Source organism: Poromitra crassiceps (genome assembly GCF_964638095.1).
Source record: "Poromitra crassiceps genome assembly, chromosome: 16".
Lineage (NCBI taxonomy): Eukaryota > Metazoa > Chordata > Actinopteri > Beryciformes > Melamphaidae > Poromitra > Poromitra crassiceps.
In genome coordinates, this window is record NC_139645.1 from 24,666,847 (window position 1) to 24,691,652 (window position 24,806).

At 42.9% G+C, this 24,806-nt stretch overlaps 2 protein-coding genes and 1 pseudogene across 3 annotated transcripts in view; 2 read left to right on the forward strand and 1 right to left on the reverse strand.

The window, feature by feature from the left end:
* Positions 1–24,806, reverse strand: part of LOC310791542 (NACHT, LRR and PYD domains-containing protein 3-like) — a gene marked incomplete at its 3' end in the record, with an annotated part of 520,630 nt that overhangs the window by 24,536 nt on the left and 471,288 nt on the right. The gene's annotated exons all lie outside the window — the stretch shown is intronic.
* LOC310790998 (synapse-associated protein 1-like) lies at positions 5,140–12,582 on the forward strand (annotated as a pseudogene). Its single transcript has 9 exons — positions 5,140–5,341; positions 5,834–5,952; positions 8,073–8,139; positions 8,687–8,760; positions 9,279–9,418; positions 10,402–10,551; positions 10,885–10,934; positions 11,025–11,178; positions 12,452–12,582. The product of its transcript is annotated as a synapse-associated protein 1-like (transcript).
* LOC310791117 (uncharacterized protein) overlaps positions 15,369–24,806 on the forward strand; it is a gene marked incomplete at its 3' end in the record, with an annotated part of 134,365 nt that continues 124,927 nt past the window's right edge. The window contains exons 1-7 of the mRNA XM_083652818.1: positions 15,369–15,399; positions 20,117–20,226; positions 22,712–22,857; positions 23,036–23,156; positions 23,885–24,000; positions 24,164–24,313; positions 24,463–24,583. Coding sequence (XP_083508944.1) covers positions 20,120–20,226; positions 22,712–22,857; positions 23,036–23,156; positions 23,885–24,000; positions 24,164–24,313; positions 24,463–24,583 — 761 coding nt within the window. The 5' untranslated portion in view covers positions 15,369–15,399; positions 20,117–20,119. The remainder of the gene's footprint in view (positions 15,400–20,116; positions 20,227–22,711; positions 22,858–23,035; positions 23,157–23,884; positions 24,001–24,163; positions 24,314–24,462; positions 24,584–24,806) is intronic.

A 24,806-nucleotide genomic window follows, 5' to 3' on the forward strand; every position in this document is an offset into this window, starting at 1 on the left:
CAGTAATCTCCCACTTGATATGAGGGTAAACACTGTCTTTATTTAGAGATGTGTGATGTTATGGTTATGGAAAATGAGCCACTTCTACTGGAATAAGATCTATCCCTGCATCATCCTCTCTCTCTCTCTCTCTCTCTCTCTCTTTGCTCTGAATACACCAGAGTGAACATGAAAGAAATATCATCAGTCAACTACAAGTGACTAGAAAGAATATTGACACATATGGAGTCCAACATTGTATTGTCTGTCTTGATTTGTATAACTTTTTATTCTGTATTTTGTGATTTTCTTTTGTGCTATTGAATTTGAGTATTGCTTGTCATTTTTACTATTGTCATTTTTACTATTGTCATTTGACTATTGCTTGCATTTGACTATCGTTTGTCATGTAACATGTAATGTGTTTGGACCCCAGGAAGACTAGCGGTCGTCTTGGCAGCAGCTAATGGAGGAAACTTTTAAATAAACAAATCAGTTATTAGCATTAGACTGTTGTGATGTCATTATTCAGTCTTAAGGCGTTTTCACACCAAGTCTGTATTTTTCATTCAAAATCATGCTCTCTCTCCCTCTCTCTCTCTTTGACTCTCCCTCTCTCTCTTTGTCTCTCCCCCCTACTCTGAAGTTGTCAGCTCTCCCTGCCCTGTTGGCATCATCATGCTCTCTCTCTCTCTCTCTCTCTCTCCCTCTCTCTCTCCCTCTCTCTGCACCACTCTGAAGTTGAACACAGCAGTTTCAAGACAATACACATTAAATAAATATTATCAGTAGGCGACACAAGTCATGTTTCTTATGATGTTCAGGAATGGAGATGACAAAACAATTCTTATCTGAACAGCAAAGATGATATGAAGAAACACAGACTCATCTCTTGTCCTACTGTCCACTTCTATCATCTGAGTGGCAGCAGACTCATTTTCTCTCTGCTCTCAGCTTCCTTCAATCCGTCCCTGGTGCTGTGATTCATTAAAGAAGCAGATAGGAAATGTAATTGATCAGAACATGATGTCCCGTCATAGAAGGGATTCATTTCATGTGTTCTGGCCCATGTCAGTTCATTTAGCTTTATTTACCATAAGAAATAAGTCAGGAATAATCAACTCCTAGATGTGACTTCAGTGATTTTAATGCACAATGTGGAGGCAAAGAACCAAAGTGCACTTGGGAAACCGACTAATACTTGGAACAATGGTTACCATACACTGCAAGAAAGGACGGGTTAGAACACAAACTAGCATGCAGGAGAAGCAAGTTCAAACTCACCATGCCTAAATACAAGAAAGCTTAAGATGGCACAGCAAACTTTATCATGCACTATAGAAACTAGGGATGGCACGATACCACTTTTTCCATATCCAATCCGATACCGATACCACAACCTTGAGTATCTGCCGATACCGATATCAATCCGATCCGATCTTTTTCCCTCGCTTATACAAGCTGATAATAATAAATTTACCAATGCACTTTGCTTAACCCAGCCATCTAAACAGCATGTTCAATCTGTGGACCAATATTTATTCCCTAAATGAAAGGCCCAGAACATAGACTCAGTAATGCACTAATGCTGCTTCTTCTTAAGCCTTCTCGCTCTCCCTCTCTCTCTCTCTGTCTCACACACACACACACACACACACACACACACACACACACACACACACACACACACACACACACACACACACACACACACACACACACAGACACACACACAGTCAGTCCCTGGTCTCCCTTACTTGCGTGGAACACGGTGGAGGGGAATTTACGCATCAAGGTGTTTGTAAACAGGGACACACGTGCTAATCTAGTTTTATTTGGCGTTTTGAAGGAACATGCGACTTTTGGGATGAATTATAATGAAGGACTGACACATCGGCACTTTATGATCACTGCTGAGGCAACTTATTGGTGTGAGTGTTCATTAGGATTGACTTTGCCGAGCGTTCATCTGCCAGAAAGTGCCTAGATGTGACTTCACCTCTTGATGTGAATGGTAACATATTGATGGTGATATTGTGATGTGTTGTGTGTTGTGTTTTTGTTTCTCACCTTAGCTTGTTGGAGTGGATCTCTCTCCCTCTCTCTATTGCGGTCTGGTTGTTTGTTTGATTCAGCGAATCAAACAAACAACCCGTTTAGGCTATTGAAGCGTTGGAAACAACCCGTTTCCAACACCTAAATAGCCTACTCCATCATATTAAAGTGCACTCGGTCATGCTGCTGCTGTGCTGCTCGCGTTGGCGCGTTCGTATCTCTCTTCCCCGTGACGGGCGGCATTTTACATGATCGTTTAGGCTAATGGATCGGATCGGATTCTACCTCTTTTCCCCCTCAGATATCCGATCCAGTGATTTTGGCCGGATCGGCTCCGATACCGATACTGAGTATCGGATCGGACCATCCCTAATAGAAACCCAGGTATAGGCCTCCACCCAGTGACCAACCACATGCGGAACTATGCTCACCCGGCGTAGCCTACTGTAACTGGCAATAAGGAATCTTTCAAATGCTAGAGCCCTCTAGAAACACTCAAATCGGTTTACAAAATGAAATAAACAAAATAGCCAAATGAACAAAATGAAAGACAAAAAGGACAAAAAACTATAGGACAAAAACAGCAGTGGCAACAGAGCTCCTCCTATGAAATGCAGCAGAGCTAGGCCATGAGGAAGGCCACCCAATCGTCAGGCTCCCTCATTCCTTGGAGCCTACGAGCTACAGAGACCGACCCAACCAGGTGGTGCTGTACAAGGGCACGGAGAAGAACTTCCAACACAGCAGTACTAGGCCAAACTGGACCCTGCAGAAAGCCACCGGGAAACCCCGTCGTCATGCTCCTCGTTGCTGGAGCCTACGAGCTACCAACCAAATAGTGCTGTACCGTGGTGTGAAGGAGCTAATGCTCCCTCCAGCTAGCTCTGCTCCTTATTCTGGCATGACTCTGTCTCAACCATCACAGCGGTGTCGGGAAAGAGCGAGTACAAGCCTAACTAACAGCCATGCACGGCTCACTTTTAAAGAGGCTGTCAACTAGCAAGAGGGGGAGGAGCCTCACCTGTTCTGGATGGGAGATGATGAGGGGGGCGTGGCAGCACTAACAGGGGACAGCTCAACCCACCACACATCCCGTCAGCTTCTCATCCAATGAAAACGTTGTTTGCTGTTCCAGGAAATAGGATGAACCTTGGATACGGGGGCCGGTATGGTGCAGGGAAGCTAGTCCACTCATTAGAGGTGAGAGGCTCTGCCAGAACCCGAGTCCGGCCCGACCGGGTCCATGTGCCGGGTCTGAATATCCCTTCTATACCTCGGGCCCCGGCCGGGCTCGTGGTCAGATGTTGATATAATTGGGGTCATATTTGGTGTGATAAGATCAGAATGTTATAACATTATAACCTTCAAACCTTTATGTATTCATAAGACTGAACAGACATCAGGGTTATAGTTGAGATAAGCAGCCAACTTACGAAGACAATTTCAGGTTTGGGTTGGGCTCGTGCCCATACTTGCAGTCAATGGGACGGGACGGGCCCAGAGACAGAACGGGCTCGGGTCGAGTCGGCTTGTTTTTTTGGGGGCTGATCTAAGCTCTACCGCTCAGCTCATAGAAGCTGAGGTAGTGAGTTGAATAACGTTACGGTGCTAGAAGAGGAGAAAATCCAACTGGGAGACTGTCTGCAAAGAGTAAAGAAAGATCAGGTATGTATGCCATGACTCTACACACACACACATGCACACACACACACACACACACACACACACATGCACACACACACACACACACACACACACACACACTCCCGCACACACACACACACACACACACACACACACACACACACACACACACACACACTCCCGCACACACACACACACACACACACACACACACACACACACTCCCGCACACACACACACACACACACACACACACATATACACACCACACACACGTGATGACAACAAAACAGAGATGCTCACAAGTTATTTTTTGCAAGTCCAAGTCAAGTCTCAAGTCTTTTGGTCACAAGTCTAAGTCAAGTCTCAAGTCTCTTAGGGATGAGTGTTCTATCATCTGCTGGATGCCATCTGGTCTGCTTAGAACACTGTGGGCACAGCTGTGAAGCGGAAAGCGCGCGGCAGAGCTGGCTGAGGACAGACGGGTCAGAACACGTGTGCAGGGTGCAGGGCCCAGGCCCGTGATGAGGAATGAGGACGATGAGCAGTGGCTGGCAACGTGTATAAAGAGGCAAAGTGACTCACTTCTCTGGTACAGCGCTGAAGCAGGAAGTGACGTTCACTTTGGCTCTCTATAGGTAGGTGACCTGGTTTTTCTTCCTCAACAGGATCACGTCTACCCGATCAATATCCTCATCTCATTGGTTATGAGCTAAGGGACATAACTGATCCTAGATCAATATGCTCATCTCATTGGTTATGAGCTAAGGGACATAACTGATCCTAGATCAATATGCTCATTCATTGGTTATGAGCTAAGGGACATAACTGATCCTAGATCAATATGCTCATCTCATTGGTTATGAGTTAAGGGACATAACTGATCCTAGATCAATATGCTCATCTCATTGGTTATGAGCTAAGGGACAAAACTGATCCTAGATCAATATGCTCATCTCATTGGTTATGAGCTAAGGGACATAACTGATCCTAGATCGCTACTCCTACTCTGAGATGCTTGATAAATATGGATCATAATGTGGTGATGTGTCACTCCTCAGCATGTTTAATAAAGCATTTGCATAATAATGTATGTCCGCCCATTGGCAGAGATCATAATTACAGTCATCAGAATAGATTCAGGTTAAGTGCTTCCCATAGACAACCAGTGTAGAGCAATAAATATGTCATCAAACAAACCGAATGATATCCATCATATCAAAGATATACAAGCCTGATTTGATATCAGATTTTTAATCATAGTCAATATATCAATGTTGAGTCAGTCATAATGTCATTTGACATGCTAATGTGGCTAACTAAGAGGAGCCAGCAAACTGGGAGAAGGAGCTGCAGCAGGAGCTCCAGGAGTACGAGGTGGTGAGCGAGGCCACAGACAAAGACGAGCAGTGGGACCAAGAGATCGAGAAGATGCTCCAGGCTGACAGCAGCTAGGTTGAAATGTTGAAAGGTTTTGGGTCGTGGCTGGGCTTGGAGAACCCAGCGTACCCAAAGAAGCGTGATGACACGGACAACTTAGCCGAGGAGCGAGAAGAGAAGGTGGTCCAGGCACAGAACGAGGTAAACAAACAGCAAGCAGCCCAGGAAGACGAGCCAGCAGCCCGCCAGGAGAACTCCGAGGAGCCGGGGAGAGGACTGGGCGGTAAGACTACCCTACGTGCTTCTTAATCATCTCACTTTTAGATGTGGAACTCGTCATCAGTTAGTCAGCCTTGCTGTCCTCCATAAAAATGCCAGGTGTAACCTTATGTGCATGAAGATAATGCCATTTGGTGGAAGCAAATGTGGTATAAGTGCATTACAGTATGTTGTGACTCTTGTGAGTATGGGTGGCCCCAGTGGGAATCAAACCAACAACCATGACAGTGTTAGTAGTGCTACTGAGCTACGTTACACAACCATAGGTCCATTTAAATAAACTGCATTCTGTTCTGCGTGCTCCTCCTGTGTCGCTGTAGCAATGTTTTGATGACAGGTCTGCTACACACAAGAAACCTTTTCATCAAAGTACTGTACAAGTCAGAGTCGAGTAGCAAGTCACCAGAACAAAAAGTCAAGTCTCAAGTTTTCTCTTCATGCATCAAGTCAAGTCTCATGAAGCCCTAATCCCGTCCTCTCCCTCCTCTCTTTGAAGACTAAATCTTCAGTTTTGCCACCAATGCCACCAAGAAGATATCAGAGTCTGTGGCAGGGACCGCTCAGACCATCAAGAAGAGCGTGGAGGATGGAAACATCGACGGCATCATAGACAAGGCACGCTGCTCTCTGCTTCTTGCACGGCGACATCATCAACAATTTGTATTGTCCTCATATTCACATAATATTCTTCATGAGGCAAATGGGACACGCTGATGATGTTAAAGTAGGAAAACTGTGCGCACATCCAAAACCACATTGGGCATCAGGTGCAGGACAAATAGGTGAAATCAAAAAATAAAGGAATTGTCCGCACACTGATTAGCAGCTCCCGTTTTTATTTGCTCAAGGTTGGCAAGCTTTCGACCCTACTGGGTCTTCATCAGGCAAATGAATGACAGCAGTTACAGAAGAGAATAAATAGGCCTGTGCGTTTTAGACGTCACCAGGTACAATCAAGGCAAGTCATCACAGCCGGGCGGGGGATATAATAATTAATAATAATGGTAAAACTAATAGGAGGAAGACAACAATATTACATATCAAAATAGATAAACAATGTTGAGTAGGCCTAGAAAATACAATGTAAATACAATGTAAATATAGCCCAAGGGGAAAAGGAGAAGGAGAAAGAAACAACAGTGAATATGACCAATTACACCACAACTAGAATGCTAATAAAAACAGCAATAATTCATAAGATTAAAAAATCAAAAGCCATGTCTAGTACAAATTAATATAATAATGATTAATAATTAATAGTCATTATTCTTGGACTAGCTGGAGTATTGCACATAGTCATTCTAAAATGTATAAAAAATGTATAAAAGCTGGCTACTGAAGATATATATATATAGTAGGGATGGGCATTTCTAGCAAAAACACTATTCGAAATTCGCTGGCCAAATTCGAATTTAATTCGAAATTCGAAAATAAAAATAAAAATGTAAATTTTTTTTTTTTTTTTTTTTTGTGAGTGAAATGTTGCATTGTCTCCCCTGATTCTAAGTCTACGGCTTTATTAATTAATATAAAAAGCTTCTGCTGTGGATTTTTAGCTCAAACAAGCATTGCACCACTGAAGTAAAGAACATGTTACATGACATTGACATTTTCGAAAATAAAAAACAGTTTTGACAATCATGAGTGGTTCATTAAATATTTAGTAGGCTCAGGTCTGAGTGCCAAAGGGGTGCCAAAGTCACCCCCTCTCCCTCTTCATGGGATTTCATCCGCCATTCATTTTTCCATAAACCTTGCTTAAAATGCTTATAAAAATTGTTTTACTTGCTCAAACCAAGCGATTTGACTATACTTAGAATCAGGGGAGACAATGCAACATTTCACTCAAATTTTTTTTCTTTTTTTTTTTTTCTTTTTTTTTTTCGAATTTCAATAATAAAAGTCGACCTTGATAATAACAACGATTATTCGAAAATTCGAAATTCGATGCCCATCCCTAATATATAGAAGGCACTCAAAATGGCAATTGCTTAAAGAAAAGGTTTAATATCAAACTCCTCATTTAAACCATTAGGGGACATGGTGTTGAGAAAATAAATCCAGAAAGTTTCTCGCTGGAGGAGTTTTCTTTCAAGGTCGCCCCCCCGTGGATGTTTCTCGACTTTTTCCACTCCAATGTATCTGAGGGCGCTGACACTGTGCCCCGCTAGTTTGAAGTGTGCGGCCACGCTGATGATGTACCTTGATAAATGTAGTCTATTGTAGTGGTTTCCAAAGTCTGAGACTGTGGGCCTCCCCTCAGAGAAAGCCATCCCTCCTACACACACTCGATAATTAATTGAGCCAAGATAGCCTGATATTGCTGTGGCCTGTTTGACATACTTCAGACGACACCAATACATAAAAATACCTGTCATCAGGTCTGCCTGAAGGAATTATTTGTTTCTGACTCTGGGAAAGTGGGGAAAACTGTAAAATTCCCAAAACTACTGATTATCTTAACTATTTCTTGAACCAAATCACACAAATTTAGACTATTCTAGGTTTAGGTTTAGGTTCTATGTGATCTCCTTTTGAGATATCTTTTTCCACTTCCATTCACTGAGCCTCCCCTGAAACTGTCTGGAGACTCCCTGGGGAGGCCCGCCTCCCACTTTAAAAACCTCAGGTCTATTTATTGATTAAATTTTTACCTCGTTGATACAATATAGGTCTCTTCCTTCTTTGAGTATGTGTCTGTCTGTGTGCTGACCTGTGCGTTTGTCTGCTTCCAGACTTTCCTCGGAGACTTCCAAAAGGAACAGCAGAAGTTTGTCCAGGAAAATAAGGCCAAGAGATCAGGTGGGATGCACAGCAATTCGCCTATTTCACATCCCACCCAATTCACCCATTTTGTGCCTAAAAGGCAGGAAGTAAAACAGGTGCAAGCAAGACATTGATTAAGGTTTCCAACTTCCAATCCGTTTAGGTGTTCCAGTGCCGTGGGTCTAATTAGTGTCTAAAATACTCAACAATCTATTAAAGCTATTTAGGCTGTAAAAAATGCTACCTTTTCTGTATAGGGGAGACTCGTGGGTACCCATTAAACCCATTTTCATATCTTGAGGTGAGAGGTCAAGGGACCCCTTTGAAAAAAAAATCCTCTGCCAAAATTTAGCCTTCATTTTGAGCGTTTTATTTTATTTTATTTTTTCACCTTTACATATCATCAGTGACATCGACATTGACGATGTCACTGATAATATTACCGATGTTGTACCGAAATTTGAATGTCTGGGGCCCCCGGATTTTTGTGACATCAAAGTGAGGTCACAAGCCAAAAAAGGTTGGGAACCCCCTGCCCTAATGTGTGATGAGTGAAGCTGCCTGTGCTGGCGTTTGTGCCCAGATGCAGCGGTGCCACCCTGGGTCGGCTACAACGAGGAAGAGACCATCCAGCAGCAGATCCTGGCTCTGTCTGCCGTGAGTCACGTACAGATCCTACACGATGTCAGCATGTGTTCTCTCATGTCACTTATAACACGGCTTTGTTGAAAGCTCATCTCTGATTGGCCGATAATCGCTCTCTGTCTGTGGTCTGTTTCACACCTGATCCTATCAGTCTGCAGTTAAAAAACATCTGGTCCATGAAGCTCCACCTTGTGTCTAAAACACATTAGTCTTTAGCTGCTGCACACGGTCCTGCTAGAGCTTTTATAGGTGGAATCTTGTCAATCACATTAGCTTATAATCAGATCATTTAAAGTCAACATTTTATTTCAAATGATTCATGTCCGATATTTTCCAACTCTCTTGACTGATGCCGATACCGATATTATTATTATTAATATTTATATATATATATTTATATATATTTATATTTATATTTATTGATTGATTGATTGATTGATTGATTGATTGATTGATTGATTGATTTATATTCCTGATATATGGTGCATCCCTAGTAAAAAGCAAGGCGCTGGTGATGTGTCTTCCTGTAGGACAAGAGGAATTTCCTGCGCGACCCCCCGGCCGGCGTGCACTTCTGCTTCGTCATGGAGGAGATGTACCCTCTGGCCACCGTCATGCTACAAGAAGACCAGCTGCTCAACCGCATGCGCTTCGACCTGTTCCCCAAACAGTCAGTAGGCCGTGTGTGTGTGTGTGTGTGTGTGTGTACGTGTGTGTGTACGTGTGTGTGTGTGTGTGTGTGTGTGTGTGTGTGTGTGCGCGTGTGTGTGTGTGTGTGTGTACGTGTGCGCGTGTGTGGTCTAATTAATGTCGCAGAGTTCCCACAGTCATGCAATACCTGGAAAACTGGAAAAGTCATGGAATTTCAATATTTTGTTTTATAAGGCCTGGAAAAGTCATGACATTTGTAAAATCATTGAACGTTTTGGAAAAGTCATTGATTTTGTTGTGTGTAATGAAATTAATTGTTATGGGTAATCTTTTTTTTTTTATAAACATTTTTATGGAAAATTCATGATTTCTTTTCCAATAGCTCCCATGCAATGTGACCGACTGCCTCCAAATCAATACCAGATTATTACTAGACTGGACAAATAAGACACACCTCATTATATTTGATTTGAGTGATTCTTGTATTTTATATTAATATTTTTATGGAAAATTCATGATTTCTTTCAATAGCTTCCATGTAATATGATGCCATGACTAAAGCACTAAAATTCCAAGTGCAATATGCAAGTATTTTAAGTATGTTAAGCATATTTTAGACCATGGGAAAAAATACTAAAACTGAAAGTATAATAATAGCATTCATATTACAATAATCAAGAATGATAATAAAAACAACAGTAATAATAAAACATTTATGCATATTAGTCCAGAATTTTATCAAAATACCTCACTCAGTTTAGGACGTAAGTAGCCTAAAACTTTAGTTTTATGGCACCTTTCAAAACCCCATAGACGTATTGATCAATTCTACAATTAATATGTGATCAATAAAAATCATTATGACCATCGTATCAGATGTGGACGACAGTGATTGGACGATATCTGACTCTTATTTAGAACTCAATTATTTCGGTTTCTATGTCAATGTAACCCTGGTCCGGTCCATTATGATGACTCACCTGTGTTTGTGTTTGTTTGTAGTGTGAAGGAGGAGGCGTTCTGGAGGAACTACTTCTACCGGGTTTCTCTGATCAAGCAATCGGCCCAGCTGACGGCGCTGGCAGCCCAGCAGCAGCAGAGGGAGGAGGGGGACAGGGGGGCCAGTGTCTCCTGAGGACGTCACCTTAACAGGTTAGAGGGAGGAGGGGGACAGAGGGGCCAGTGTCCCCTGAGGACGTCACCTTAACAGGTTAGAGGGAGGAGGGGGACAGAGGGGCCAGTGTCCCCTGAGGACGTCACCTTAACAGGTTAGAGGGAGGAGGGGGACAGAGGGGCCAGTGTCCCCTGAGGACGTCACCTTAACAGGTTAGAGGGAGGAGGGGGACAGAGGGGCCAGTGTCCCCTGAGGATGTCACCTTAATGTATATATATATATATATCTCAGTATATATATACAGTATATATAAACACATATCATTCATATCCTAACCACTAAATAAAAAAATATATATAATTTCTTTGCAGAAAATGTCAGACCAAAAACCCCACCTGTTTCCATCAGTGACATGCAGAAGGTAAGAGTGCTATACTGTGGATGTGGTGGTTGTGTATGCTCAGTATGTATACAAGTGGCTGAGGAAGAAGCGCTCTGTTTTCAGTCCCAGCCGGCCCAGGAGGAAGAGGAGGACATGTGTTCGAGTCCCGGGGTGTCGGAGTTTGTGAGCGACGCGTTCGACTCCGCCAACATCAACCAGGACGACCTGAAGAAAGAGATGGAGCAGCTGGTGCTGGATAAGAAGGACAGCCCCTCTCCTGAAGGTCGGCTTTCTGACACTTTTGTTTCATCCTTTAGGGAACTGTGTGTCTGTTACATTTCTTAAGCTGGAAATGAGACGGATATCGTTTTGTTGTGTTGGTATTTCTGATGATTTTCTTTTCATGTTACAACATGTAAGCTGAAGAAGTAAGCTATGAACCAGGGAACCACTCTCTCAACAGAAGACGGCTTTAAAAGAACACTGTCAATCTATCGCCATTCAAGCTGCTGATAAAGACGATATTTTGTGCCGATGTTGCAGATTTTTCATTCCAAAAAAAAATCCAAAAATCAGAAGCACTCTTGTTTCCCACTGAACAACTCTACTACTACTACTACTACTACTACTACTACTACGGCACTAGGTAGAGCGCATCATACCTCTGCCAGCCTTTCTAAGTGTCATGGTGTTACGTGAATCCGTTTAGAAGTTAGGCTCCTTTTTGTGATTGCCACGCCCCCTTTTGGTCAGTGAACACAAGATGAAAACAAGAGCTTCGATACCGGAAGCGAGGCGATATTACCTTCAAAATAAAAGCACTAATTTATTAAAACCAATAGGCTACATAATGCTGCTGGGTGTACAGACCAGTCAACTCACTATGGGTTAAAATTTGGATTTTGGAAGGCACAACATTGTATGTTTATTTACAACAGGTTTCTCTGCAAATGTTTTCTTTATGTCCTCTTTGGTACTTGGGGGATTTCGGATCACACACAAAACATTGTGACAGTACTTTGATTTAAATGTCATTATTTTGACGGTTATAACCGGACGTTTCTGTTTTATTCTGGCTGACTTGACGCTGCTGAACCTGTGAGCAAATCTCTTTTAGATTTAGATCTCTTGTTGATGTTGTAATGCAATTGAGTCTTTCCTGTCTTTTATTCCCGTGTGCCTTGGTATCAGAAATATAAATATATTGTATAAAGAATAAGCAGCTAGTTGGCTGCATCTGGGTGTGGGCTAAACACTGGACCAGCTTGTTACTGCATAGCCTCATAGTTTTTTCAATGGCTATTATGATTTCCATCATATCAAAGATATACAAGCCTGATTTGATATCAGATTTTTAATCATAGTCAATATATCAGTGTTGTGTCAGTCATGATGTCATTTGGCCTGTTAATTTGGCTAAAGCCATCTTACCACCTCTGTGTTGTGTCCCCTCCTCCTCCCTCCTCCCTCCTCCCTCCTCCCTCCTCCCTCCCCCCTCCCCCCTCCTCCCTCCTCCTTCCTCCTCCCTCCTCCCTCCTCCCTCCTCCCTCCCCCAGAGGAGCCGGCAGACTGGGAGAAGGAGCTGCAGCAGGAGCTCCAGGAGTACGAGGTGGTGAGCGAGGCCACAGACAGAGACGAGCAGTGGGACCAAGAGATCGAGAAGATGCTCCAGGCTGACAGCAGCTAGGGGGCGCTGCCTCTCCTCTGCACAGTCACTGATTTGCTGCCCCCCTCCCCCATGGACGACTAGCAACCCATGCTGCACAAAGGGACTAAATATGATTCCCCTCTATATGTATATGATTACCATCTGTCGACTTGTATCCATGCTTCCGTAACTCAGGGTTCCTACGCAGGTCTGGAAAGTGAATAGTTTGGGGATTTGAAAACAAAAGTCTGGGAAAAGTATGGAAAATGTTGTAGTTCAGGTCTGATACACACACAATTCTAGCTTTGATCTTGGTCTAGACCCACTTTGAATACACAGCTTGTGTTGATGTGAAGAATAATGTTCAGATAGAGGGATGCTCTTATGAGCCAGCCACTGTCAGCATGCATTATATCAAATAGCTGCACCAACATCACATCTAGTCAAGAACATCAGCCATATGTGAAAGAAAGCATGTAGGAACCCTGCCGATCATCTCACATATTCTGATATTTCTTCATCAGACCAGATCTAGATCTAGGTCTGCGTTAATCATATTGAACACCAGACAACATCTTCAGAGGAAAAAGTATGTGATTTTCTTGATTACCATCTGTCGACTTGTATCCATGCTTCCGTAACTCAGGGTTCCTACGCAGGTCTGGAAAGTGAATAGTTTGGGGATTTGAAAACAAAAGTCTGGGAAAAGTATGGAAAATGTTGTAGTTCAGGTCTGATACACACACAATTCTAGCTTTGATCTTGGTCTAGACCCACTTTGAATACACAGCTTGTGTTGATGTGAAGAATAATGTTCAGATAGAGGGATGCTCTTATGAGCCAGCCACTGTCAGCATGCATTATATCAAATAGCTGCACCAACATCACATCTAGTCAAGAACATCAGCCATATGTGAAAGAAAGCATGTAGGAACCCTGCCGATCATCTCACATATTCTGATATTTCTTCATCAGACCAGATCTAGATCTAGGTCTGTGTTAATCATATTGAACACCAGACAACATCTTCAGAGGAAAAAGTATGTGATTTTCTTTGATTGAAAATGTGTAAGGACCCTGGGACCTGATACAAGTTTGAGATATGATTATATCTTCTTGCTTTGCCCTGTTCATGAGAGCCATGTACTGAGGCAGAAAGCCGCTAGAGGGCGCTCCAGTACAAAGTGCCAGGCACTTTCTTCTGATGGGGGGGCTGTTTGAAATCCTAGATCCACGTCTGAGTTAAGTATCTTTCAGCTGCTGCTTGCAGGTGGTTTGTACAGTAAAGTCTGTAGTATAGTTACAGTAGGCTACAGTAGAGTCAAAGCTATGTCAATAAAGAGGATTGATTTGTGGCACTTTGCACAGCAGCACTTCAGACACTATTTCCCTTTCATTCTCCTTTCACATGTTTCTATTTCATTTGGACAAAGTTGGAAATGTGCGCATGTCTTTGTTCAGCTACACGGCTTGTTTCTCTGTAGCTGAAGTATTGTACATGTGTTCTCTCTTTGATCTTTTCCTTCAATAAATATTCAAATCTGTTACAAAAGCAACCAGTAGACTGTGGCTCAACTTGATACATACATGGATGAGTTCAGGGAGTATGAATGGAAATGAAGTTATAGGACATGTCACATATGTATATATATATATATATATATATATATATATATATATATATATATATATATATATATATATATATACGTATATGTTTAAAGAATCCCTGGCAGGTGATTGGATGAACCATCTGTCTATCATCGCTCGCTTCTCCCTGTCGTCACACCTAAATCCCGCCTGCAGCTGCCTCTGGAACTTGTGATTGGTAACCAGGGTTGGGAAGTTTATTTTTAAAATGTAATCGGATACAATTAATAGTTACCTGTCAAAAATTGTAATCAGTAATCCAAGTATCACAATATAAAAGTAATGTAACTGATTATTTTACTTTTTGATTCGTTTTGAACAAATTTCCTCCTGCATTTGACTACTGGAGCTCCTCAGGACCACCCCCCCCCCCCAACAACAACAACAACAACAACAGCAACAAAGAACAGCTTTGCTAATCTTGTTTTATCTGTTTCTCAATAATAATATAATATATAATAATCGTGTTTACATCTTTGGATTACAGAGCATCATTTTCTTAGAAACCCAGTCATTTATTTCTTGGCTGCACTCACTGGTCATTTCTAAGAGCCAAGTGTTTTTAGGTGTTATTTATTTTGCAGCTTAAGATATCAAACATAAAGTAGACAATAAAAGAGTCAATATTTACAGTGCACAGCGAATTGGATCAATAAATCCACAATAAATCCAATCTACAATACATGTAATCAGTTACTTTCCCAGCCCTGCCGCGTCACCAGGCTCTCTCAGAGGGGAGAGCATAGGGGGAGAGAGAGAGCCTGGCAGTTACTGAGGCAGGAAGACAGAAGAAGACCCGCCCTCGTCTTCCGGTGGCCTGTGTGCTGCAGTGTTTTCGTTCCCCCACAGAAATGCAACAGTAGGCAGTCAGTCGCTACGAGTTAGAGAAAAACTAAGAAGCATGGACAAACCAAACGAAGTGTTTGTTTTGAGCTAACTCTCGTTACTCGCGTCGCCCATGTTTTCTAAACGGAACGCAAGAATTGAGCGGAATATTGTTCCTGGAGCACAGCACGGTCTTCCGCCCAGAGCCGGAAACACTCGGAGCGACGTTTTGATAATCATCATCCAGCCCTGCTGCCACGACACTTCTCTATACAGGCTGAGGCGGAGCAAAGTAACTGTTGACAGTGGAAGTCAAGTGTGTCGCAGTTCAACTCAGAGTCACACCGACACCATTTTGAGAGAGCAGAGAGAAGACGCAGGGTGAGTGTTAATACTACATTATTATTCCTATGATTATTTTATTCAGGGATGAAACTAGTCACCTTTAGGTGTCAGTCACCTTCTCGCACTTGTGCTGCTAAGTAAGTGAATGGTTTCTGAGTGGTTTAGTGTCTCTGCCCTGGCTGATATCTGTCACCTTTTTCCACTGTCTGAGTTCACATCTGTTGATTGTAAAAGTGTCTGAGTCAGTTTGTTACTGATCGCAGGTGTTTTACTGCGTTCACCTGCCTCTTTTCCTCTCTCTCAAAGTAACGCTCATAGAAAAGATGTAACAGTGAGATAATGGCGTCAGTAAAACAAACAGGGAAGTTGATGTGGGCGGGGCCTGTACTTCACAGAAGACCGACATGACGCAGTTTATTAAACCGTTAAATTAACCCAGTTTTATTCCATCTGTGTGTCTGAGACTCTGCGAGATGAGCGTCTTTCAGTCACATGACTCCTCATAAAGAGAGAAACGGCTTGTTGACTTTCTGCAGGCAGATCAGGACTTCAGAGCGAGGTGGGAACATCGACATATATATATATATTTAATATAGCTCAATGGGTGGTAAACTAATCTGCTTCATATTAGGCCTACAGAGGGCGCTACTAACTAAGATGACATGCGTCGACTTGCCGACAGAGCAGACTGCTGTGTTGCGTTTGAGTCATCCGCCTCTCGTCTCTGAGGGCGGGTTCACCGGGCTGATTTCTCATAAGCCAGCAGTGTTTCACTGAAATCTGTAACCACCGTGTCTGACCACAGAGGGGCGCTGTTTCACATGTTCTGCACATTTAGGCACCTGACAGTATCCTCCCGACACTACAGCCAGACGAGGATCTGCTAGAAAATGAAGTCATCAAGACAAGTGTTGATAAAAAAGAAATAATGAATGAAGCTTGTGTGTGTGTGTGTGTGTGTGTGTGTGTGTGTGTGTGTGTGTGTGTGTGTGTGTGTGTGTGTGTGTGTGTGTGTGTGTGTGTGTGTGTGTGTGTGTGAAAACTGAAGCATATTCATAGAACAAAATATTCTGTGGGTCTTGAAAGATGAGTGAATAAGATCACAAATTCTGGCAACTTAAAAAAATACTCTGGCGAGCAAAGAGTTAATACACTGTTTTTAATTAGACATGTTTGAAGAAAATAAGGTGACACTAACTTACCAGGGTAGTACTGTGTGTGTGTGTGTGTGTGTGTGTGTGTGTGTGTGTGTGTGTGTGTGTGTGTGACACGACAGAATAGTTGACCTGTTAGTTAAAGACATAAGGTGTTGTTGTGACATAGACACATTTTTAGGCTGTGGAACAATGTTACTATTGCACTACTAACCCTACTATCCTAACCCTACTATTGCAGGGCTGTCAAACGATAAATTTTCTTAATCGCGATTAATTAAATAATTAACTATAATTAATCACGATTAATCACATCTTTGTATCGCATGTATAAATGCTATATTTTGCATTGCAAAGCATTTTTAATTAGATATTAATCATTATTACCAGTGTGTCGTGATTTGGAATCAAATTAATGCAAATAAATGTACTTTGTGATCTTGAATTTTAGATTTATTTTCAATTCAATAGAAGTGCAATGTAGACAGGAGGTCACAAAATGTCTACAAAATGCATCTTGAATAGAAAATAAATGCACAATAATTGTAAACACTCCAGAACCGATACTTCCGGCGGCGGCGCTGTGGAGCAGTCGAAACCCAAAATGACACAGCCGAAGAAGGCTGTATCTGAGCTAAAAACTTTGGCACTTCCATGTGAATAATGGCTCGGTATTGGAAACTGTGTATTGATAACGTGTATATCGCGTGAAGCCATTGGAGCCGACCTCCCAGTGGTTAGAGGACCCGCGCCTCCGAGACTCTGAAGGAAGAATGAGTGACGAGTCTCGTGCTAACTAGCTGGCTGCTAGCTGGCTAGCTACTTTTAGGTGATCGCTGGCCTCAAACTCGATACTTCGGTGATATTTTAATTCCGTTTTACACAAGGCGCAAACTACGGCTCTTGACTTATCCACTGTGCCATTTGGGAAGTAAAACGAGCCATTTAAAAGCGTATTGCTGTCGTTCTCGCCTGCACAAGCAGGAGACAGGAAACCGAACGGCTTGACTACAAGTACGGGGCGACGAAGGGACAAAATAGCGGCATGCGATTAACGCGATTAAAAAAAAAAAACGCGTTACGATCGTCGCGCGTTATGATCGGCGCGCGTTAACGCGCGATTAACGCGTTAACGCTGACAGCCCTAGTTACTATTGAACTTTTTTTGGAGACTGGGCTGACATATTCTGGTTTTCAGACAAGTAAAATGACACGATTGGGTTGCAGCTTCATAATCGGGGAGATTAAACTATCCCATGTGGTTTTCGCTGTGTCGTATTTCTAAAAATAATGTATTTTATAGCTCTATAGTCACGTGTGTTGAATGTTTTGACACAGACCTGCTTGCACTTGTTGGCACTGCGTCTGCGACTCTGTTCTCATGCTTTGAAGTGCAGCAGCCATGCTGTCATGTTAAAATAGTTGTGAAATAACGTAACCAAAACATACAGAAATATGTGAATGTCTTCCTTTAATATGGATCCAAAGGATCACTGGGTCAGAATGTTGAAACACACATTTCAAAACTCAATATTTGCAAAGATCTCGGTTTCTAATCTTGCAGGACAAACACTGCAGACTGTACCCCACTGCACTGTGTGTGTGTGTGTGTGTGTCTGTGTGTCTGTGTGTGTGTGTGTGTGTGTGTGTGTGTGTGTGTGTGTGTGTGTGTGTGTGCGCGTGTGTATGTGTGTGTTTGTGTCTAGGTGCGCTTGTTGTAATTCACGCAGTGTCGATTGAAACACAGCACCCCATTGGGAAACGAGAGGGAATCTCACCATTAAAGGTCCCAATTCGTGCAGCTGTAACCTCTTAAAAACGTGTGTCTCTGGTCCATAAAACATGATTCTGGATTAATTTGTCGAAAATATAGCAACCCCGTTTGTTGTGACGGAGTTGTCCCTTCCTCATCTCGTTGCGTCCCAAGAATGGTCTGTTTCTATAATATATTCAGAACTAACAGTTCCTATTGGCCGCTGAGGGAGAGCCCGCCCCAGGCTCCCAGCGGCCAATCAGATTAGCGTCTGTGGACCAGCACGCTAGGTTGTGTCCACAACTAACGTTAGCAACGAGCTATCGCTAACTTAACGGTTGCTACGCTAAAGAGGACATCTCAAAATGCCTAGACTTACCGAATGCACCTCCGCAGTTGCTGGATCACGTACAGTTGGTGTCGCTCCAGCTAGAAGTGTTAATTTTGTGGCTATAGACAAAATGGTGCAGGTAGCTTGTGTGAGAGAGACCCGCGCAGTATGCTTGAGGACCATCGTGACGTCCCGATACCCCGTCTGGGGAACAGAGCGTTAGGGGGCGTGGCTTGAAGGAGACTGCAGGGGGAAGCTGGATAGGGACAAATCCAACTGTGGCAGTTCTGAGCTTGTGACCACTCATTACAGGGAGGGCTGACAGCAGTATATATGCATTTACAAGTAAAAACAGCTTTTGCACAGAATGGGACCTTTAAAGGAGAATTTCGGTTTTTTTGAACCTGGAGCCATTTCCTGGCATTAATTATGAATTGGCCACTCACCTAGCGATGTCTGCAGCGTTTCTGGGCGTCCTAGCGTTGTTTTGAGATCAATATCGTCCAAGTCAGTGTAAAATGGAGTTGATTTGGGGCCAAGTGGTAGCCTGTATTTCCTGCATCTAAATAGCTATTTTTCTTCCCGTTTTCGCAACATATCGCCATAATCAGATCCGTCAACATCCAGCCGAGTGTTATTTCACCCCAGGCTGTTTCCTGGACTGCACACGGATCAAATTACCTCAAACGTGATCTAGGTCACCAAGTCTCGTGAAGTCCCGCGATACTTTCCTGTCGACTGGCCAAATACAGGCAGGACGCTTTGCGGTCGTGGTTTTAGCGTAACCTATGTGGGGTTTGGCGTAACCTATGTGGGGTTTGGCATAACCTTCGTTATTTCGAATCCCACATAGGTTACGCCAAACCCCACATAGGTTACGCTAAAACCACGACCGCAAAGCGTCCTGCCTGTATTTGGCCAGTCGACAGGAAAGTATCGCGGGACTTCACGAGACTTGGTGACCTAGATCACGTTTGAGGTAATTTGATCCGTGTGCAGTCCAGGAAACAGCCTGGGGTGAAATAACACTCGGCTGGATGTTGACGGATCTGATTATGGCGATATGTTGCGAAAACGGGAAGAAAAATAGCTATTTAGATGCAGGAAATACAGGCTACCACTTGGCCCCAAATCAACTCCATTTTACACTGACTTGGACGATATTGATCTCAAAACAACGCTAGGACGCCCAGAAACGCTGCAGACATCGCTAGGTGAGTGGCCAATTCATAATTAATGCCAGGAAATGGCTCCAGGTTCAAAAAAACCGAAATTCTCCTTTAAGTGACCCCGAAATAAGCGTTCTTTCCGTGAACATTATGACTGACTGACTGACTGACTGACTGACTGACTGACTGACTGACTGCCTGACTGACTGACTGAATGACTGACTGACTGACTGACTGACTGACTGACTCACCCTAAAGACTGTCTCTTGACCATGCTCTGTGCACGTGGTAAAAATCAGCCCTACTCATGAGGTGTGTGTGTGTGTGTGTGTTTTTCTCCTCTCAGAAGATGAGTGGTCATGTGGAGGAAGAAGTTGGAGCAGAGCCTCCTGACAGCTCTCTGTCTGTGGAGGAGTTTCTACTCTTCAGTCCTCAACATGGACCCTCAGACACAAAGTAAGATGACTGTTACACTCTAAACATTACTACTGTAATGTCATATGGTGCAACATCTTTCCTAGTCACTACAAGAAACTTGAAAGTCTGCAAAAGGAAATAATACGAGCCATGTCATGGTCGGGGTTTAACGCACCCACACGCCCTCTGTTCCATCGCTATGGTCTCCTGAGGCTTGCCGATTTTCATCTTCACCAAAATGCTTGCTTGATGTATCAAGTTGTGTATAATATGAATTTCAGACTGGCTGAGCTCATTCCAGTCTGCTGTCCCCTGCACACTCATAATACTAGATATAAACATCTTATCTTTGGTATAAAAAAAGAAAAGAAAGCTTAACACATTGACTGCCAGCCGTTTTTTTTTACTGTAGGTAGCTTCTGCCAGGCCTTTTTTTGAGGATTCTGGCTCATTTTACAAGAGCCGAGCATAATTTTCTGGTTGGACTTTGTGAACACAAAGTTCAGTAAAGTACTAATAGAATGTGTGCTTTCTCTGTCTAAAAGAGTTAGTTTGTAGAGTTAGTAGTTATGTAGATATTAGCCGTTGAGTACAGCATGGTTTCAGCGTCTGGAAATTTATTCAGAGATAAATGGCTTTTTGTGAAATTCGATAGAACAGTCACTTTAACCATTCATTTTTGGCATCAGTAAGACCGTCAGACATTCTAAACAATAGTTTTGAACAGTAATTTCCTCCATAACAGCAGGAAACACCCCTCTCATTCAAACTCCTCCCTCCGTGTGTCTTCTCCTCCTTCCTCCTGGCTCTACAGCGGGCGTGTCAGAAGCGCGTTGCTGCTGCCTGCCTGCCTGCCTGCGTGCCTGCCTGCCTGCTTGCCTGCGTGCGGACGCTCCTTGTGCGAGTCAAGATGGGCCGGGGAATGCGTGGGCGATGGGCAGATGTTGATTCTGGCCTTTCTGAGGTGTTTCAAAGTGTGTTTCACCTATAATCTATTTTGCAAATCGCTCTCCGCTCTCTGTGTGCTGCTGCCTGCGCGGCCGCTCTCGGGCAAGACAAGTCTGGATTACTGTAAAATCGCCTCGCCATTTCCTTGAATGGCTTGCTCCTGCGGCAGTTTTTTCTTTGATTTCGCTCGTCTGGGGGAGCACTGTCAACACTTAGTGGGTCGGTAAAATAGATTATACACATTCAATACCTCCAATAATTGTATAGGAGACGTAAAAGGGATTGATCAACGCCCCACCGTCAAAAAAAAAAAAACGATTTTTTTGACGTATCAATACGTCGCTGGCAGTCAACGGTTGGATTCTGCTTGACGTATCAATACGTCGTTGGCAGTCAACGTGTTAAATGTAGCAGCTTAAGTATTACATGCAGGGGCTCACAGATCTGGAATGAGCTCGATGACAGTACGAAAATGTTTAAATCCATCTCCACCTTTAAGAAAGCTCTGAAAGAAAAACTGCTTGAATCCTACTTGTAATCAGGCCTGGTTTTACAGGGGTGCAAAAGCACCCTCATTTTAATTGTCTGCCTGCTCAGTTTAAAAGAGTGGTAATATATATATATATATATTTTAATAAATGCTGTAGCTGCACACTTACTGTTTAAACTTGAATTATAATTGTTGTTTTTCTTTGTTCTTTGATGTGAATTTATGGCTTTTTGGCACCTATATGTAACCTTTTAAGGTTGAGATAATTGTATTATCATTATATGGTCCAAATATTTCAGTAAAGCACTTGAAACACTTGAAATATTCTTGCTTGGCTGGTATCATTCTACTTGAAATGATGGTAAAATGCATTATTTTTTGTAAAATAACATGTCAAAATTAATTAAAAAAAATTGAAGGGGTGCACATGCACGGGCCATCCGGGTCGGCCCGTGCATGTGCACCCCTTCCTATCTACAGTAGGATGCATCGCTAGTCATCCTGTTCTGGAACCGGCCCTGCTTGTAATGAGTATCTACACCCCTCTGATAATGCAACTCTGTCATTGTATTATGTATTATGTGGTATGTATGTATGTTCTATGTGTTGTATTAAGCGTCATGTGATACGTGTGTTTTACGTATGTATGTTTGTCCATTGATACCTGTAGGCCTTGTATGAGATCAGGCTCCTTCAAAAGCTTTAAACAGCTTCCTGGGAGACCTGGCACACTCACATTGTAAACCTGATGATGGTGATGATTATGATGATGATGATAATGTACGGTGATGATGGCATCAGTTCTAAAGTCTATTCAGCTCCAACGTTGACTGAGCGCGCTCAGTGGGACTACATGAGTTTATAACGTGCACGACTGCGTCAAAGAGCTGAATGGGAGGGGCCTTCTTTCCTCATTTGTTGCCGTGGTTACCACTGATGCAAAACCTGGCATCCTGGACACTTATCAACAGACCATGTTATCAACAACTCCAGATGTCAGAAAAACTGACAATGTGCAACGTTGCAAGAAGTTGTGTGTCTTTACTAGAGCTAATGATGATATGTATCAAACATTTGTGTTTGCAGAGGTCAGCACCACATGCAGAGAGCAGAGTCTCCAGTACCCAGCTGTCTGTCTATGAAGACTGACTGGTCTAAAGACAGACCTCTAAACTTCAGTAATGAACCTGGAAAGAAAAAGAAGAAAAAGAAGAAAAGAAAGAACCAGGAAGGTAAGAGAACTGGTTAGACTGTGAGTCTCATTATTATTTTTGTCTAAAATGCATTAAAAAAAATCCACATTTATTTTGATGAAAATTGGCGGACCCCCTGCAGTACCTCCACAAACCCCCGATGGCAGTGGTGCCCAATGTTTTTACATTTCAAATCTACTTTTACATTTTTCCACAGCATCCCCCCCCACCCACCAGAGAGCAGAGTCTCCAGTACCCAGCTGTCTGTCTATGAAGACTGACAGGTCTAAAGACAGACCTCCAGAGTTCAGTAATGAACCTGGACCTTCAGACACAAGGTAAGAGGACTGGTTATACTGCAATGAGGAAATGTTGATGTTGATATCCTACAACAGTGATTCCCAAACTGTGGGCCGTGGAGGTACTGCAGGTGGGTCGCGAGTGGTCTGCCAACACTCCTGAATTTCGTGGTCAATCAAATGGCTGTAGCAGGATCAGTTTTAAAGCTACAGTGGAGATCCTGTCATCATTTTTCACAGCCTAGCATTAATGGCTTGTGGATTGATTTCTTCTGTTGTTGCTCATCACATTTTGCCTCTACAAAATTATGCATGCAAATACTTCTGATGAGTAAAGGGGGGAGAACATTTTGACAATCTGCTTTTGGGTATTTTGCCTAAATGTTTTTTCTATGTGGATGATGAATTATCAATTTCCCTTATGGCCAAGTTCACCTGCTCTGTTAATGAAATACAAAATATATAATATAAAAAACATATCGTGAAATAGATAATCTTAGTCTCGTGTGTTGATCAGAGTTGTGATTAAAGGGTTGGGTGGGCCCCGGACGATTTTCAGATTTCAAAGTGGGGCCACGACATTCTTAAGTTTGGGAACCCCTGTCCTACAGTATTGAGGTGAGCTTGTATTTACAAGGCTGCAAATTAATGCTGAACAAACAATGACTCAAATTAAACAATGAATAATGAAAATCTGCAACGTTGCAAGAAGTTGTGTGTCTTTACTAGAGCTAATGATGATATGTATCAAACATTTGTGTTTGCAGAGGTCAGCACCACATGCAGAGAGCAGAGTCTCCAGTACCCAGCTGTCTGTCTATGAAGACTGACCGGTCTAAAGATGATTTTATAGACTTCAGTAATGAACCTGGAAACCTCGACTGTGAGTCTCAATATTGTTATTTTTTGTCTAAAATGAATTTCTAAAATCTCCACATTTATTTTGATGAAAATTGGCGGACCCCCTGCAGTACCTCCACGAACCCCCGAGGTCAGTGGTGCCCAATGTTTTTACATTTCAAATCTACTTTTACATTTTTCAACAGCATCCCCCCCCACCCGCCAGAGAGCAGAGTCTCCAGTACCCAGCTGTCTGTCTATGAAGACTGACTGGTCTAAAGAACTTCCTCCAGACTTGAGTAATGAACCTGGAAAGAAAAAGAAAAAAAATAAGAAAAAAAGAAAGAACCTGGAAGGTAAGAGGACTGGTTAGTCTCAATATTATTGTTTTTGTCTAAAATGTTTGTGAAAATTGGCGGACCCCCTGCAGTACCTCCACGAACCCCTGAGGGCAGTGCTGCACAATGTTTTTACATTTCAAATCTACTTTTACATTTTTCCACAGCATCCCCCCCCACCCGCCAGAGAGCAGAGTCTCCAGTACCCAGCTGTCTGTCGATGAAGACTGACAGGTCTAAAGGCATACCTCCACACTTCAGTAATGAACCTGGACCTTCAGACACAAGGTAAGAGGACTGGTTATACTGCAATGAGGAAATGTTATTTGATATCCTATAGCAGTGATTCCCAAACTGTGGGCCGTGGAGGTACTGCAGGTGGGTCGCGAGTGGTCTGCCAACACTCCTGATTTTCGTTGGCAATCAAATGGCTGTAGCAGGATCAGTTGTAAAGCTACAGTGGAGATCCTGTTATCAGAAGAACCTAGAAGACCTAAAGCATCCATTAGTA